Source organism: Triturus cristatus, chromosome 9, assembly GCF_964204655.1.
Source record: "Triturus cristatus chromosome 9, aTriCri1.1, whole genome shotgun sequence".
Taxonomy (NCBI): domain Eukaryota; kingdom Metazoa; phylum Chordata; class Amphibia; order Caudata; family Salamandridae; genus Triturus; species Triturus cristatus.
In genome coordinates this window covers 60,840,834-60,859,995 of record NC_140592.1, presented here as the reverse complement: position 1 = coordinate 60,859,995, position 19,162 = coordinate 60,840,834, and the positions used below count along the sequence as shown (strand labels likewise).

General features: G+C 45.8%; 1 protein-coding gene across 3 annotated transcripts in view; it reads right to left on the bottom strand.

The window, feature by feature from the left end:
• Positions 1 to 19,162, bottom strand: part of CHCHD6 (coiled-coil-helix-coiled-coil-helix domain containing 6) — a 1,117,425-nt gene that overhangs the window by 766,974 nt on the left and 331,289 nt on the right. For all 3 annotated transcript variants that reach the window (XM_085624410.1, XM_085624411.1, XM_085624412.1), the window contains one exon: positions 1,579 to 1,662. In XM_085624410.1, the coding sequence (XP_085480536.1) occupies positions 1,579 to 1,662 (84 nt within the window). The remainder of the gene's footprint in view (positions 1 to 1,578; positions 1,663 to 19,162) is intronic.

Below are 19,162 nucleotides of genomic sequence, written 5' to 3'. Positions count from 1 at the left end.
AGAGTTTTCAAAGAGCACGTCAAAAAAGACTGCAAAGTCCCCTAGAGATTCGTAAACATCTGTCTGGGACACTTAAAGGGCACATTAGGGAGATATTTCAATATCTACTTGACATGCAAAAAGGAAATCAATTTTCTATTAGGGGCAAAGTGGAAACAAATCACGAAAGTTAGGTAGCCACCAATATGAACAAAATGCACTGGGCTAGTTAAGAAGACAGTGCGCACAGCACAGCATATTTGACGGAGAGTCGAAAATACACGGTGTCCCGTTTGTTCTACACTTAAGTAATTACGTAGTCAACAAGCCCTAGGGATAAACGAGACTATCCACAATTTTCACTTGTTAGCTGCTCATCATTTTTTGAGTTTTGGATCCTATGAATCATTATATGTACAAAGATCTTCTGCCATCACCATCGCTGCTTCGGTCAAGTGGATATAGAGGAAATCCTTGCGTTTTGGCACTTCTCAGTTGCCGACTGGTGTCTCTGCCCATTTTCCTCTCCCACTTGAGAGCTGCTTCTGGATCCCAACCAACAGCACCGAGAGGAATATCATGAGAGGGGTGAAAGAGCTGAAGATTTATTGAACCTGCAGAACTAAGAAGCAGATGTCGTATGGACCGAACACACATACTACAATTTTAGTGTTATCACGATGCATTTGCTGATCCATTTGGCGCTTGGCATACTACTTTAGTACTCAAACACGATACACGAGCAGATCACAGTTCTTACACTAGGAAGAGAAGAGGTGCACATCCAATAAGAAATACGGCTAAAGGACATTCTTCATGTCGGGTAGCGTAGGTACAATTTTTGTGATGGTTTCTAGTGCTCACCAACGGTGACGCCTTTCTACTCAAAGATAATGTATGAGTGAATGGATGAGGACCGCTACTCAAGGGTAAAAAACCAAAATGTGGAACCATGCAATAACAATATTACAGTTCACTACAATGACTTGGTCAATGTCCATGTCAGACAGCATAGACGTTTCAGTGGTATGTTTAATCAGTCGTGATTCCAAACAGTTGGTGTGGATACCGAGTAACTTCGGAAACCGCCAACACGTGTTTCATACGTGTCAAGCCTAATAGTAGTGGTGAGTCGGCCAGCAAACGTGAAAGAGAGCTACTATGGTCTGTAGACTAGGACATTCCAGACAAGATATCACTACTATACCCGACGTGAAGATGAGAGCAGTAAGTCGGTACCGGCCAAGTTGGGATAAAGAGAATAGTCATCAGAACATTTAATTGCGTAGGGACAAGTGAGCCCAGTGGTGGGTGTATCAATATGGCTGTGATAGGATGATGGGTCAAATTGTAGAACGTTAAGCTAAGCGTCTGTGTGTCGCTGTATCGCTGCTATTAATTTGACTCAATGGCAGCGGTACAGACACACACAGCTGCTTCACTTTCTACAAATTAGCCTTGACAATGTCAATTTGGACGAAACACTGCATTGAATATTTCCCCAGTTACTCTGTATCGGCACCGATTGTCGACTGACAAATCTATAATGTCATGAGCATTGATATGGTCTTTTTTCTTTTTTTTAAACTCTTACAGTACCTTTTTCTCGATGCGAGCCAATTGTTCCTTGTGAAACTCATCCAAGCGCTTCAGCTCGGCTTCCTTCCGTTCCAGTTCTTTAGCCTATAAAAAAAGAACATGGCTGTGTTAAATCTTAGCACAAGTGGCATGTGAAGTGGAATGGCATTTATAGGTCTATTGAGCTGCTTAATGCAGTACAATAAACAAGTAAAATACCTAGTTCTGTGCATCGGTTTAAAGAAACAGAAGTTACATGCATGCCCACTAAACTCTGAGTGAACATTTCTTAACCGGAGAGCAGGCGGTCTGCCAGCTTTACTAGCGGGGTAAACATTGGCGTACATTAGCTATGGTTGGGTGGTACCATAACGCATGCTCATTTGTTGTATGCAGTGCAGTGGGCTGCTAAAGATCACTGCACTCCAACAGAGTTGATTGTAAGATTGCACCCTTACATTAAGCAGAAGAATGCAAGTAAACTAATATTTCAGGAAGAAGTGCAGTGGGTAAGGAGGAGGTATGGTTGGAGGTTTATGGGGGTGGTATAGTGTAGTAGCTGCTTAACTGAGATGGGAGATTTACAGTACAGAGAAGAGAAGGCTAAAACTGTGCCTCTTAGTCTTAGTAACAGCCTATTTTAGTGCCCCAAGTACCAGGAAAACTTTAAGACCCCTTGATGTCTTTGCTATCCTGAAATCTTGGTCTTTACATATTGAGAAAGCTCTTTATCAACTATTTCATGCCCCTCTTGGCAGTGGCCATGCAGCTTACCATGGCGCTATGAGTGAGCGGCAACCATAACATATACCAAATGTGACTTAGAGCCTACTCCTTAACTTTCTTACAGTCACAGACCCTTCTTTGGCCCTGCAGGCTCTTCAGAGGCTCCAACCTCAATCTTGACAGACCCGTCTGCCTCTCCAGTCAAAGGAGTCCCGGCTAGAGAATGGTAGAGCCAACAGGAATGCAAAACCCTGGTAACAGGCTATGTGCTTAACCAGTATTTAGGTTATACGCCAAATATCCACATTGTGACACTCACCTCCAAGAATTTGTTTTGTGCAGCTTTCCTAATATCCAGCATCAGAGGTCAAAGTAGGTGGGATATATTGTGAATGATGTTACCAAGCTCTTTTAAATGTACCAAAACAGTACCTGTACTTTTGTTACGAAACAACTGCGCCACAACGGTAATGTCGAACCTGAGTTGCCCTGCTCTGAAAGGGAAGAATGGGGTCTTCTGCCCTAAGAACTCAGAGAAGGGACGGCCAGCTAAAAAATAAAAAGACTGCAAATGAGACAACCTATAGGCACCATATGTCAAACCGAACGCGCCTCAATAAATCCACACTTCTGAGGTGGCCGTGACGCTATACAGTCATACTGCAATGAATGAGGAAACGCTACACTACTGGCCAGAATTATGAAGATCCTGCACACCCTCAAGAAATCCCAAGCCAACAGCGCTAAGGGAATAAACATGTCTCTACTACAAAAGGCAGCGTACACTCGCATTATACTGGGTGCTCCCTTGTGTCTGGACAAAGCTAAACCTCTCTTAAGACCTATAATAATAGCAAAACACGTCAGGGGTTGCTTTTATTCATTTCAGGTTGGCTTGAATGGTCATTTACCAATCCAAAGCTGTGATACTGTGCCTGGAGTGGAGTGGTAAAAGGCTTTTGTCATTTCACAGCTCGGCATGGATAGCACTGTGCTAATGCTATGCATAAAGACTTTGCTGTAAAAATGGCAAAAGACTTTGTCCATTTCTATCTCGGCGTGGATGGCACTGTGCTAATCCTATGCATAAAGACTTTGCTGTAAAAATGGCAAAAAGACTTAGGGCCAGATGTATGACCCGTTTTTGCATGCGCAACCGAGTTTGCGAACCCGTTTCCGCATGCAAAAACCAATTGGGCCATGTACATAGCCTATTTAGCGAGTCGCAATTTTTGTGACTCGCTAAATAGGTTTTGCGACTCGCTATTTGGAAGGGGCGTTCCCTTCCATATAGAGACTCTCAAAACCATGTACAAATGTTTTACAACTGCAATTGCGGTCGCTAAACACTCGTAATTACCACCTACTTCAATTTAAACACACTGTTGTACATTTCATTTAGCGCCTCGCAATTTGCAACTCGCAATGTGTTGCAAATTGCGAGGCGCTAAATGAAATGGTTGTACATCTGGCCCTTTGTCCCTTTCTATCTCGGCGTGGATGGCACTGTGCTTATTCCATGCTTAAACACTTTGATGGCAAAGCAGACATTTGAGGCGAGCAAATTCAAAGTGCTGATGGTGTTGTAGGGGGCTCTATGCAGGAGCTGCTCTCCACGTAAACTTGGGAACTACCCAGAGTTCTCTGCTTCTTTTTTTGCATAATTAATGCTGCACACTATGCCTGAAAGGCTATTGTTTTGACTCTTACTGTCCTACAAATATTGCAATGCTTCACAATCAATCACTGTACTATTGTTATGAAGCATAGATGAATAGGTATTTTGGTCCTCAGCTACTCTATACATAATCGGATGTTAATGTTAGTTGGACTGATAAAGGTCACTGTTACCCTGGGGTGTACTGGCGTTAGCTCCCTGATCTGGACCTACTAGGTTCCTAGTTACCCATCTGGCGTCTACTTGCAGAAAAGCCAGGTTTTCAAGGTCTTTCTAAGGGCCAGCAAATTTGGGGCAGTTCGGATAGTCAGAGGTAGTTTGTTCCAGGCTGCGATAGTTCCGGTGAAGAAACTGAAGTGTCCTGTTGGGTACATACCACTTGAACTTCTGAGTGAAGTAGGACGGTCCCAGGTTATGTAGAGCCTTGTAAGCAATGTATAGTGCTTTACATTTTACCCTGCTTTTCACTGGCAACCAATTAAGTTTTTGGATGACATTTCACACCGAGGCAAACTTGGGTGTGTGTGAAAGTAATCTTGCAGCTGCATTTTGCAACACCTGCAGCTTTTTCTGGTGTGGTTGCTGTAGATTCAGGTATAGGCTGTTGCAATAGTCTAGCCTGGCCAGAATTAAGGCCGATATTATGATTTTTGGGGAATTAGGAGGAATAAAATCTAGGATCCTCTTGATCTTTCTGAGAATAAAGAAAGCAGATGCTGTTACGGCATTCACCTGACTAGAAAAGGAGAGTCTATTATCTACAATCACTCCCAAATTTTTGGCCTCATCCATTGGCCTAGGTAAGCAGCCCAGCTCTTCCAGCCACCCACTCGCGGACCAGAAAGCGGGATCATTTCCAAACAGTACCACCTCTGTTATATTGGAATTACGTTTTAGGCAGGTGCTGCTCATCCAGGTGCTGACTGCTACCATACAGTCATAGAATTTTTTGCCGATGGTACTCAGCGGATTTATGACCGCCACTACGATCTGAGTATCATTAGCGTATGAGTTAGGCCAAAGCCAAAATATTTTAATATCGGTGCCAGGGCTGCTAGATAAACATTAAAAAGAGTGGGGCTGATGGAAGAACCCTGGGGGACTCCACACGGAAGATGAAATAGTTCTGACTTAAAAGGTTCTAAGGCTACAACTTGCTTCCTTTTTTCTAGGAAGGATCTCATAGGATTGAGGGCTGGGCCTGAACCTATGTCTGCTAACCATTCCACAAGAGTGTGTGGTGGACGGTGTCGAAAGCCGCTGACAGGTCCAACAGGATCAGGGCAGCCTTTCCTCCCCCATATAATGCTACTCTGATTTCCTCCACAGATTTAATCAGTGCTGATTCTGTGCTATAGCCACGTCTAAAACCATGTTGCATGTCATCCAGCATGCTATGCTCGATGATGTACTCCAAGAGTTGAAGGTTCATGGCCTTCTCTAAAGGTTTTGCGGGCAACGGAAGACGAGAAATAGGGCGGAAATTGTTAGTGTCATTGGGGTCGAGGGTAGGTTTCTTTAAAAAAGGTAGAATAGAGGCAACTTTCCATGTCTTGGGATAACGGCCAGAGCTGAGAACCGAATTGAAGACTGTGGTAAGGTTTCCGCAACAGCGTCCTGTGTCAGTATGAATGTCTGAGTTAGAGATCACCTCACTGCATTGTTCAGAAAGGCAGCATTGCTATGTAAAGTTTACGTCGGGTAAGATATAGCGCTTATGGGGAAGTGTTTGGCGCTGGGTATGGAGAAGGAGGATATTGAAGGTCAGGCAGCTATTCATGAGAATTTTTGGGGCTAAAAGTAACAATTAAAATGAAGACTTATCCGGCTTTTGGGCATCATTTACAACCCAGTCGACCTATTTGGAGCAATGGATTTAATTTGCATACTTTCTATTCCACATCTCTCACAATTTAAGATGCTCACGTTTCCGAAAGGTGGAGGTGGCGCTAGTTTGGATCACTAATGTTAAAATTTACCACCCGGGTATTTGGTTACTACAGGTGTTAGGGATAGTTAGTTGGAAGTTCCTGTTTGGGGTCTACTGGGGTTGTTGCTCTAGAGATCATCTTTTGTTTTCCTAAGATGCAGAATCCTAACTATTACTTGGAAGTATTACTTGCTCTCAGAAAATCCTAAACACTGTGGCCACAAGTGTGTCTACATCATTTTTTAACACTAAACGTGGCATTGTTTTGGCGTAGCTTTAAGTCTGAGCTAGAAGTGCACTGATAAAATAATTACCACCCAAGAGGAAGTTCACGAGCCAGCCTGACTTCTGCAGATTGGCTCTGTCTGTTGACATCATAGACTCAAAGGTCAACAGAAGCTTCTTTCACATCCGTGTTTATGACACAGACAGAAAGGGCTTTTCTGTGCTTGTCTGTATTTTAGGGGCTCAGGTTCGGCTGTCACATCTTTACAATCTTATTGATCCCATAAGTACAAGTACATTTGTATTGCTATCCTAATTTATGTAAAGATATTCAAAGTTGCCATTGGAGTCTCACTTAAACTGGGGTTTGACCATCATTATAAAGACTTCTATTACTATTACTTTCAGAGATTGCGTTAGAGAATGTATTTGATGACAAGCAAAATGTTCCAGTACATTATGCGGACCCAGATGCATGTTGGAATTATGGTAAGGGGGAGATGGGCTTATCATATGTTGCTCAAATCTAGTCATTTTATGAGGCTGCTAAAGCAGAAATTAAATTGGAGAGTTTTTTAGGTCCTTGTCAATACATAAACTAGACAACACTTCCAGGGCTTGTTGTTGGCCGCCTGGACTTAAAGCTTTATAAGGGTATATGAAGATTAGTTCCAAGATTAAAACTGAAAGTTGTCTTTCAAAAATGTTTAAGCTCGGAACCTTGGAGAGGGTTTCTATAAAATAGAGTCAAGACAGCACCAGTCTTGGGAACCACATCTTGATTTGGGTTATTGTGCTCTATGCTTTAAATCCTGACTTTGTGCTTCTCCAGACCAAACCCTCTTAACATATACTGCCCACCAGTATGGATGACGTGATTCCTACACCTTGTAATGCTCATTGGCTAATGTGACAGTCCGTATAGACTGATTTACATACTTGTATGATTCATTGTCTCTGTATAATGTGTACGTGATGTAAAGTACTGTGACACACTACACTGATGTGAGTAGCGCTGTACAACAAATGAAATGCATATGAGAGAGTGGCTACGGAGAGATGAAGGGCACTGTTGGAGGCTGGTAGTAATGGTATCTGCGGAGAAAGAAGTCATTGGTGTGGCGCCAAAAAAGACTTTGGCACTAGCACTATAGTCGGCCCTGTCATGGCCTTTCTGTTTTTGTTTCATTTAATTAGCAGTCAGGTCATTAGTGCAACTGTGGAACATATTTTAAAGTGTGTGCTAATTATATTTACTGCTATATTCAATGTTTTAAGTTTGAAGGTGATTTTACTCTTTTATTTTACTGGGAATAATGAAAGTTGAACTGGATAGTGGCTGATACGGGGCTGGGGCCCATGGTCAGCTGTGAGATAAGGTGCACAGGAGAGGGACGGTAGAAAAGTTGAAAATCAGGCCAGGAAGTACTTGTGTTGAATCCTGGCCTGGTGGAATTTGAGGGTTTGCACTTAGGTCCAGACATTGCTCTTAATTTCAAACAACTCTCCACATGCACTGTATACACACAGAATCGATCTCTTGTATCATGGTGACTGTTTGCAAGTAGAAATGATGTAATCTGGGGCTTATACAATACCTCCAGAAGAGACAAATTAGGCCCGTAGTGGCCCACCCGAATGCACTCTTGGCCCACCCAAATAAAAATTGCTGGAGCCAGGCCTGCCTACAAGTCAGGACTATTGGCTTTGCCAATGGTTCTTAGTTGAAAAGATAAATAAGCAGCAACTATGGCTTGCATATAATATTGGAAAAAGCTTCCGCTTAAAGCCCTGGTGACACCACGACAATGTTGTGGCTCCAGGGTCTCAAGAAGAGAAGGGAAATCTGGAGAAAAAAATTACTCTCTTTAAAGGATTTCCCTTCCCCTACAATGCTCACCATGACGTCATGCCATGACTTCTCCACTAGTGAGAAGTAAGCATTGTGAGCACGCGCACATGGATGTGCCTGCGGTCACTGCAGTCTGGGGGAAAATGGACCGCCTGTGTCAGGGCACAAAACAGAGCCCGATAGAGACCTATTTCGAGGCCTCCTTTAAAAAACTGCTGGTGCTCAGCACCGGTGAGACCCGGCCCACTTAAAGCCCTGAGTACACCCTTCACAGAGGCATTGCATGCACTGGGGTCATAGCTTTGACAAGCGCACTGCAAATACAGTGATGGCTTTTAAATACCCTCTTACGAAGGACAGTTTGTGGGATGTAAGATCATGGCAATAACCTTTTTAAAGATTCTGTAACTCTTTACAGAGTGACTTTGTTTACCTGCTGAACATCGACCTATGCCTGTCATTTAAAAATAAAAGTATGCGTTACACTTTTTAGTTGAAAGTTATGTTTTGTGTGGTGGGATAGCACACATATGAATGATAGCTGTGTATTGCACAGTGAAGACTAACAGGGATTCAGGTGTATGGAAGGTGTTAGCCAGCAGCACACAGCTGGCGAGCTCTCTGTGTGGGGCTTTGCTGCTTAAGAACAGGTTAAAAATACAGTAAATTTGAAATAAAATCATAGGCAGAGACTGGATGTGGCTATTATGAAATGGAGGTTTATGGTTACACCATTAAAACACACACACAAAGACCTTAGACAACGGTTGAATTTAGTTTCCATTTTGGAAGTTGTTATGAGCCAGAACCAGTGCTGAACTGCCAGAAAAGATTCACTCTGAGATGGATCTGATGTGCCCCAGGGCCACCTCAGCAGTACTAGGAACGTGTACGGATACATTACATTTCGTGGGTAATGTATCTAGTACATTGCAACACTTGGGAGAAATGCATACAGAACGCCAGATTCTTGGGTCTCCATGGCTTAACTCGATGATGTGTCCATGGCTTAACTCGATGATGTGTCCATGGCTTAACTCGATGGATGATGTGTCCATGGCTTAACTCGATGATGTGTCCATGGCTTAACTCGATGATGTGGGCAGTTTTGTTCAAAACTTACGTGAGGGGAAGTCAAAGATTAGGTAAATGATTAAGTAAATTAATATTTACATGGAAAGTGTAGTGAGGCTTAAGGCTTCCAACGAGGGAGAGGAAATCTACAGAGTAAATGTTAAAGAGGAGTAAATGTTTATCCTATTAAGCCGCCAGATATCATTATAAGGCCCAGACATTTACTCGTGATCTTTAATGACGAAGATTACAGAGCGTTCCGCCATGTTCAGATCCCAAGGTACCAATATCTGCGATTCTGACGACGGTAGACAATTATTACTGGTGAAGGTTTAAAAAAAATGAGGAAAAGTTCCTGGAAAGCATGCTAAAAAGGTCCGCCTCCATTTTGTAAGAGGTTCTAGTAAAGAAGGCGTTTTGTCGCATAAGGCTCAGGTTAATATTTATTTTTTAATAGTTTCAGGACCCATGCGAAATCTGCACAGACCTCAAGGTTGGGCGATTTAAGGGGCAGTCCAATCAATTTTATGGTCAGATTTAAGCAAAAAAGGGTGATAAACCACAAATAGTTTAACACATTTCTTCGTTAGACACGAAAAACCCTTCCACGCCAGCCCAGTAGACCTCCCTCTGAAGAGCACAGTTTTCAACTGTCTTCAGCGCGCACCTGAATCACCCTTTCAAATGAACTTTTGGAACAGCTATTAAAAAAACTCCCATTATTTCAAATCACATTTTCTGCACAGCTTTTCCCTTTTGATACCTTCATTGGTGGACCCTTTTTAGGTCTAGCATACAGAAGCCATGCACTGTCTCTTCGAAACATGTTGTTTACTATTAGTGGGCATGGTTGCCGCCCACTACTTACCATTTGTTGGCCTCAAATCCACCCTCAATTGCTTGCTTCCTGCTGGTAAGCATTTCCCTCTTCTTGAATGTGACCATCCCCTGGGGCATGGCCCTAGTACCTGTGTACCACTTCTTTCACTTTTGGGAGCGTTTGTTTTGAATTTTTGTTGAGCCACTCTACAGAGTGCATCAGTCGAAGCTGGCTCTGTCATCTGCTCCATCCTGTTGGATGTGTTTGCCCCTTCCTACGTCCCATTGCCGTGCCCCCACCCTTTCCAATAGAGTAGCAAAGAGACTAGATGCCTTTGTCCTGTCCTCCGACTTTTGATTTTGTTGCAGCTTTTATATAGCACAGATTCTACCCAAAGGTGTCGGAGCGCTTTTACACAAGGACACATTCATTTTAAATTAAGTGATTTGCCCAGAGCCACAGGATGAGGAGCCGGCGCCAAGACTCAAACCTGGTTCCCCTGCTGCAAAGTCGGTGCAGATTTCAGATTGCAGATCTTGCTTGCGCTTGTCCCCGAAGGCAGATCTTCCCAGTGCAAACGCTGGCATTATTTATTGTTGCACTGGAAAGGTCTGCCTTCGGGGCCTTCAAACAGTGAAGCAAGTTCACATCATTGCCGTAAAACAATTGTCATTTGACACCTCCCTGAAATTTTTATAGGGAAAATATGTCCAAAAATAAATGCATACCATGTTCAATTTAGTTGTATAATCTTAAGGTTTTTCTAAGGAACCAGATGAAAAATAAAAGCAACATGCAAGCTTTTGCATCACAAAAGGCACAAATACCTATTTTAATGCTTGGATATTGGGCAAACAGACTCTGCTGACTAGGAGAAGAAGAAAGAGTTAATTGTTTGATAACTTCATTTTGTGTAGGCACGGGAAGATTAAGTGATTTGCCCAGAGTCACAGGATGTTGAGTCAGCGCGGAGACTTGAACCAAGTTCACCAGCTCCAAAGTCAGCAGCTTTGGCCATTACGCCACATCCTCTTGCCTGGTTTGCTTGCAGAAATCATATGGCAGATAAACATTTTTACATCTCTGACAGTATTTATTTTGGTACTGGCAAGCTTGCATTTGAATCCATTCCCTCCTACCCATACCTCTTCTTCTTCTCCCACCCGCCACCCCGTCCCTGTCTACTGCACATAATTCCACTCCATGTCACATAAGTGCATTACACACAATTTAACTCCACATAATAAACTCAATACCACACAATTAAGTGCCATGCAATTCCACTACACATAACACATTTCAACATCTCAAAAATCCATGCCACACAATTCCACTCCACATCATTCCACTCCATGCGCCATAACAAGTCCAACTCCACATATTTCCACTCTGCTCCATGCCACATAATTCCACTTCACATAATATCACTCCCGTAGCGTAATTCCACTCCACTTCAATCCACATAATTACAATCCACAGAACACAATTCAACTCCAGATAATTCCATTACACATAATTACACTTCACATATATCCTATTCCTCTCCAAACCACATAATTGCACTCCACACAATTTCACTCAGCACCATACCATATAATTCCAGATAACGCCACACAATTCGACACCACACAATTCAACGACACTCAATTCTACACCATGCAGCATAATTACACTTCACATACCACGCCACACCACATATTTCCACTCCACATAATTACACACCATACCACAATTACACTCAACATAAATCCACTTCATGCTACATAGCAAAACTTCACACTATGCAACTCAATGACAGACAATTCCATGCCACAGATTTCAACTTCACACAATACCGCCCAAACCACATAATTCCACAACACAAAATTCCACTACACACCAAAAACATGCGGCACCATGGGAAGGAACACATGTATTTAGGCTAAAAGGTATAAATGTGGCATCATCGTGGGAAGGAACACAAGTATTCATGGTTCACGTGCATAAATGTGGCATTCATCATGGGAAAGAGCACAGCTCACAGGTATTCAGGCTAACGGGTATAAATGTGGCATTCATCACACGAAAGAACACAGCTCACATGTATTCAGGCTAACGGGTAAAAATGTGGCATCATGACAGGAAAGAACACAGCTCACAGGTATTCAGGCTAACATGTATAAATATGGCATCATCGTAGCAAAGAACACAGGTATTAAGGCTAACAGTTATATAAATGTGGCATAATCACGGGAGGGAACACAGGTATTCAGGCTAACAGGTATAAATATGGCATTCATCATGGGAAAAAACACAGGTATTCAGGCTAACAGGTATAAATGTGGCATCATGGGAAGAAACACATGTATTTAGGCTAAAAGGTATAAATGTGGCATCATCGTGGGAAGGAACACAAGTATTCATGGCTCACGTACATAAATGTGGCATTCATCATGGGAAAGAGCACAGCTCACAGGTATTCAGGCTAACGGGTAAAAATGTGGCATTCTTCATAAGAAAGAACACAGCTCACATGAATTCAGGCTAATGAGTATACATGTAGCATTCATCACAAGAAAGAACACAGCTCATATTGTCAGGAATCGTGGTCCGAAGCGCCTACCCAGCGCTTAAAGACTACAACTCCCATCAGCCCCGGGGACCGGAAGTAGACGTCCATATAACGACGTCAAGCCTGGCCGGAGACGTGCGTTATTCCAGTTTAGAGGGAAGTTCGGCGAACGCAGCGGCAGATCTACGCTGTGTTGTTCAGGGGGAAAGAGACTGCGAAAGAACCGACTGACAGAGGACCGGAGGTGAGCGTATTCCTGGAAGCGAGTGGCGGAGATTGCCGCTGCGCGGAGCAGGTAGGAACAGCTCCTGGTTCCCCATCACTCACCGCCCGCTCTTTGGCGAGTGCTAGGTCGAGCACGAAGGTATGTGCGTTGCAGAGGCGCTTCGCTCCCCATATGCACCCGCTTAGGTGCAATTCCCATGTTCGGAAGCTCGGTAGAGCTTACAGACCTAAGAGACACCAGCTCAAACCCCCGAGGAGCGGAGGCTCCCGCTCGGCACCCTATAGGGGTCTCTGCAAAGGATCTAGTGCTCGGCGGAGCACGAATAACTAAGGTGTAGCGGCACCAAACATTGTAATCAGTGGGGCGCATTTGAATGGGATTCCAGAGAAAGCATTGACTCCTGGTGAGGTTAACCAAGGGGACCCCACGTGAAACTAATTCAAAGAGGTATGACTCATAGCGCGTTGATTCTCACATGGTGAAGGAGCGCTACAACGTAAAGAACACCGGCGGCGGTAATTCACCGTGGAAGCCCTCCTTAGTGTTCTTTCAGACATTAACGGAATAGGTATTAGGGTTTGGAGCCATAGTCTGAGGGAAGACTGGAGCTCTGGTGGTCATAGAATAGGTTGTGACCAGAATACGGATATTAATGTTGGAGAACACAGAGAGTGCCTGTGTACTTGGTTTATATGGTTTATTGTCCTGAGAGAGGAATGTCAGAGATCTTGGGGAAGGAATCCAAGAAAGCCCATGGTAAACCATTTGTATTAGTGAGACCTATATGAGAGTAGATGTTCCATAAAGAACAGTGTGTGAATGTTCTTCTTTTGCCTTACAGGTTCTTGTCCCAGCTGCCCCCTCCCTTTTACCCTTTCCCTCGCCTGATCACCTCTGGGCTCCGTGACCTTTAGGTTGGAGTCCGGGGATATCGGGAGGTGGACCAGCATTACGTCGCCCGGATCCTGGGGAGCTCTGTAACCCTAACAGAATAACGCACCCACGATACGTGCTCCTCCCGGTCCAAGGGTGTACGGCATGGCCACCTTAGAGGACGTAGTGCAGGCTCTAGCCTTAGTCCAACAGGAGCTAGTGGCATCGAGAAATGAGACGGCAGCGCTGAGGGACAGGGTGGATAGGATGACACGTAACCCTTTCGATGCGTCCATGGCAAGCGGCCCACAGATTCAAGTGACAGTGCCACCGCCTATTCCCTTAGCCAGCCCTGAAAGATACGCAGGGGATCCTCAAAAGATCCAAATATTCCTTACCGAGGTCATGTTGCATTTTTCTTGCAAGCCTTCGTCCTTTCCTACCAATCACTCTCGGGTGGCGTTTGCTATTTCGTATCTGATGGGGGATGCCGCGTCTTGGGAGGTCCCGTTGGTCAGAAACAATGATAGCATTCTGTCCGACTGGGACGCGTTCAGAACAGCTTTTGAAGCGGTGTTTGATAGAAGAACCACCACGTTCAGTACAGACAGAGAGTTATTATCCTTGAGGCAAGGGAAGAATGACTTGGTTACCTACCTCACCTCTTTTAACAGGTTGGTGGCGGAGGCAGCGTGGCCCGAAGAAAAGAGAATGTCTCTGTTCTATCATGGTTTATGTGATGATCTCAAAGACATAGTGGCACAGATCGACCCGCAGCCTACCACATGCGCTGCTATGATGAATCTGGTTTTGCGACTGGATGGGCGCATGGCAGAAAGAGGGGGAGATAGATACAGAGGGGGAGGTTCCACGTACAGGCATCCCCGGAGAGAGCAGGCTCCCATGGTCACCGATAGTGAACCAATGGAGGTTGGGGCGGTAAGAGCCCCATTGTCTAAGGCAGAAAGGGAAAGTCACCGCACCCTGGGTCTTTGTATGTATTGTGGGAAACGCGGACATTTCGTGCGCGAATGTCCGGCTAAACCCAGAGTCACCAATGTCCCATACAAAGGAAAAAAGGCAGCGGTATCTACAGTGGGCAAAGAAGCAGGTAGCCAAGAGCGGGGCCAGTCGGGGAACTCGGGGGACACCGATTGGAGAATACCTTCGGCACCGAAGCACATATTGTGCTGCAAGCCGGAGTGGAAGTGGGTCAGCAGGTGCATCAGGTCCTAGCAATGTTAGATTCGGGTGCCACGGGCAACTTTATTGACAAAGGGTTGGTTAGAACATTGTCCATAGGAGTAGTCCCGCGGGGGTCCCCAGAGGAGGTACTGGCAGTGGATGGCGAGCCGTTGAAATCAGGGAGAATCACTCTTCACACAGAAAATCTTAAGATGTCCTTAAGGGACGGGGCTAATCAACATATCGAAGAAATAGAGTTGAACATCATAGAGGCCCCACAATATGAAGTCATACTAGGGATGCCGTGGTTCTGTAGCCACAACCCAACGGTGGATTGGAAGGAACGAACGGTTCGGTTTCTTTCACCAGGGTGTGCAGAACGATGTCTGCAGGAACATCAAGCGGTGGCCCTCGCCTTGACATATCCCTTTTGTGTCGCGACGGCGGCAGAAAAGGACGTGGAGTTACCAGTGGAGTACACCTGTTACGCCGATGTCTTCAACAAGACACAGGCGGAACGCCTCCCCCCACATAGGACATATGATTGTCGGATTGACCTGGTGGAGGGAGCAGTCATCCCCACTTGTAGGGTTTATGCACTGTCAGAACCAGAAACACGCCATCTGAGAGAGTACTTAGATCACTACTTGGCACTGGGGTTTATTAAGCCATCCCGCTCCCCGGCCGCGTCACCGCTGTTTTTCATAGCGAAGGCGAACGGAGAGCTGAGGGCGTGTTGCGATTACAGGATGTTGAATAAGAACACCATTAGGAATAGGTATCCGTTGCCCCTGATCAGTGTCCTGTTGGATCAAGTGCGAGAGGCAGTGATATACACTAGGTTAGACCTACGAGGGGCCTATCATTTGGTAAGAGTCAGACAGGGGGACAAATGGAAAACGGCGTTCAAGACCCGTTTTGGGATGTATGAATACCTGGTGATGCCGTTCGGGCTCTGTAATGCCCCGGCGGCATTCCAGTTTTTCCTGAATGAAGTCATGAGAGAATATATGGACATCTTTGTAGTCGTCTACATCGATGACATTCTGATTTATTCCGCCACAGTGGAATAACACTCCAGTCACGTAGGGTTAATCTTGGAAAAGTTAAGGGCAAACAAACTGTATTGTAAGCTCAGCAAGTGCGAGTTTGGGGTGACAACTGTGGAATTCTTGGGAGTGATTCTGAGTCCTGAGGGGTTGAACATGTCAGAAAGAAAGGTGAATGCGATCCGTGAATGGCCCATTCCGGGGTCTGTTCGGACGTTCAGAGTTTTCTGGGGTTCGTGAACTATTATCGCCGATTCATACAGGAGTTTTCCCAGATCGCTGTGCCAATTACTCGTCTGCTTCGTAAGGGAGTGCCTTTCGTGTGGACAACGGAAGCCACTACAGCTTTTGAGCAGTTAAAGACAGCTTTCACCTCTGCTCCTATACTCAGGCACCCGCAGACAGATGTCCCGTTTATAGTAGAAGCCGATGCTTCGGAGGAAGCCATAGGGGCCGTTTTATCACAACGAGACAAGATCACTGGTCGGCTGCACCCAGTAGCCTTCCTCTCCAGGAAACTAGACAAGGCCGAAATGAACTATACCATCGCCGAGAAAGAACTGTTATCAATAAAAAAAGGCATTTCAAGAATGGCGTCACTATTTGTGGGGGGCACAACATACAGTTACAGTATACTCCGACCACCGAAACCTTCAATACATGAAAACAGCTAGGCATCTAACATCCAGGCAAATGAGATGGACCCTCTTTTTTGAGGAATACGATTTCCAGATCACTTTCAGGCCTGGCACTGATAATCGGAAAGCAGACGCACTATCTAGACAGTCCATAGGGGAAGAACATCTATCACCAGCACCAGTAGCTATCATTAATCCAGTCAAGGTTATCTGTGTATTAAGGGCAGATCAATTTATGGAAGAGGTAAGGATCAGCCGTTCAGTGGAGGAATGGAAGAAGCGGTCAGCGGAGGATAAGGTGCGAACCCTAAAAAGAGGACTCCCTTTTCACAGAAATAGGCTGTTCCTACCTAAAACAAGACTACAGCGCCAGGCGTTTCAATGGTGTCATGTCTCGCCTTTGGCAGGTCATCCGGGGATCCGGAAAACATTGGAAGCCGTGACCAGGCATTTTTGGTGAGAAGCCCTGACTCAAGACGTCCGCCTTTGGGTGACACAATGCGAAGTGTGCGCCAGAATCAAAGGAGAAAGAAGCAGAAAGAAGGGGAAACTGCTGCCTCTGCCCACTCCCCAACAACCATGGCGGAACATCAGCCTGGATTTCATTACTGGTCTGCCTGTAGATCAGGGGTGCTCGGCTATCCTGGTCGTTGTGGACAGTTTGACCAAGATGGGTAATTTCGTCCCTTGCAGAAACCTCCCTACGGCAGGGCAGACAGCCCAACTGTTGTTGACTCATGTGGTGAGAATCCATGGCCTGCCGGCCGTGATCGTATCAAACAGGGGCCCTCAGTTTATAGCAAGTTTCTGGAAGACATGGTGTAAGGTGTTACAGGTCGAGTCCGCAACATCTACCAGCTTTCATCCTCAGACCGACGGACAGACGGAGCGCCTCAACCAGACATTAAAACAATATCTGAGGTGTTACGTGTCCGAGGCCCAAGACTCGTGGGTCTCCATGCTCTGGTTGGCGGAACTATCCTACAACAACACAATGCATAGTTCTATAGGAGTATCATCGTTTATGGCCAATTTTGGGTACAACGCCAAGACACTCCCGGTGGAGATCCCAGTGGACATAACCAATCAACCATCCGTCCAGGCACACGTACGCGCTCTACAAAGGCTTCATCGGAAGACGCAACAGGTGCTACGAGCAGCCAAACAATCCTACAAGAGATGGGAAGACAAGAAAAGAAGCGATGGACCTCAGTATGCAGTGGGGGATAGAGTCTGGCTATCCACCCGGAACATCAGATTCAAGCTACGCAGTATCTTCCATCCCCGATACATCGGTCCGTACACAGTAGTGCGGCAATTCAATGCAGTGGCGTATCGCATCCGGCTGCCATGCTCTCTCAGAATCCACCCGGTTTTTCACTGTAGTCTGTTGAAACCGGCGGTGAAAGCCAGAAGGAAAGCCCCGCCACCGGTGTGGGGGGAAAGTGGGTTGGAATACGAGGTACGGAGCATCCTAGACGCGAGATACCGCAGGGGCAAGTTGTGGTTCTTGGTCTCCTGGAAGGGGTACACTGCGGAGGATGATTCATGGGAACCCGCGGAGGCTGTGCACGCGCCGACTGCGGTGAAAAGGTTCTATGAACGGCATCCAGGGAAGCTAGGAGGCGCTTGGGGAGAGGACCTTCTGTCAGGAATCGTGGTCCGAAGCGCCTACCCAGCGCTTAAAGACTACAACTCCCATCAGACCCGGGGACCGGAAGTAGACGTCCATATAACAACGTCAAGCCTGGCCAGAGACGTGCGTTATTCCAGTTTAGAGGGAAGTTCGGCGAACGCAGCGGCAGATCTACGCTGTGTTGTTCAGGGGGAAAGAGACTGCGAAAGAACCGACTGACAGAGGACCGGAGGTGAGCGTATTCCTGGAAACGAGTGGCGGAGATTGCCGCTGCGCGGAGCAGGTAGGAACAGCTCCTGGTTCCCCATCACTCACCGCCCGCTCTTTGGCGAGTGCTAGGTCGAGCACGAAGGTATGTGCGTTGCAGAGGCGCTTCGCTCCCCATATGCACCCGCTTTGGTGCAATTCCCATGTTCGGAAGCTCGGTAGAGCTTACAGACCTAAGAGACACCAGCTCAAACCCCCGAGGAGCGGAGGCTCCCGCTCGGTACCCTATACGGGTCTCTGCAAAGGATCTAGTGCTCGGCGGAGCACGAATAACTAAGGTGTAGCGGCACCAAACATTGTAATCAGTGGGGCGCATTTGGATGGGATTGACTCCTGGTGAGGTTAACCAAGGGGACCCCACGTGAAACTAATTCAAAGAGGTATGACTCATAGCACGTTGATTCTCACATGGTGAAGGAGCGCTACAACGTAAAGAACACCGGCGGCGGTAATTCATCGTGGAAGCCCTCCTTAGTGTTCTTTCAGACATTAACGGAATAGGTATTAGGGTTTGGAGCCATAGTCTGAGGGAAGACTGGAGCTCTGGTGGTCATAGAATAGGTTGTGACCAGAATACGGATATTAACGTTGGGGAACACAGAGAGTGCCTGTGTACTTGGTTTATTGTCTTGAGAGAGGAATCTCAGAGATCTTGGGGAAGGAATCCAAGAAAGCCCATGGTAAACCATTTGTATTAGTGAGACCTATATGAGAGTAGATGTTCCATAATGAACTGTGTGTGAATGTTCTTCTTTTGTCTTACAGGTTCTTGTCCCAGCTGCCCCCTCCCTTTTACCCTTTCCCTCGCCTGATCACCTCTGGGCTACGTGACCTTTAGGTTGGAGTCCGTGGATATCGGGAGGTGGACCAGCATT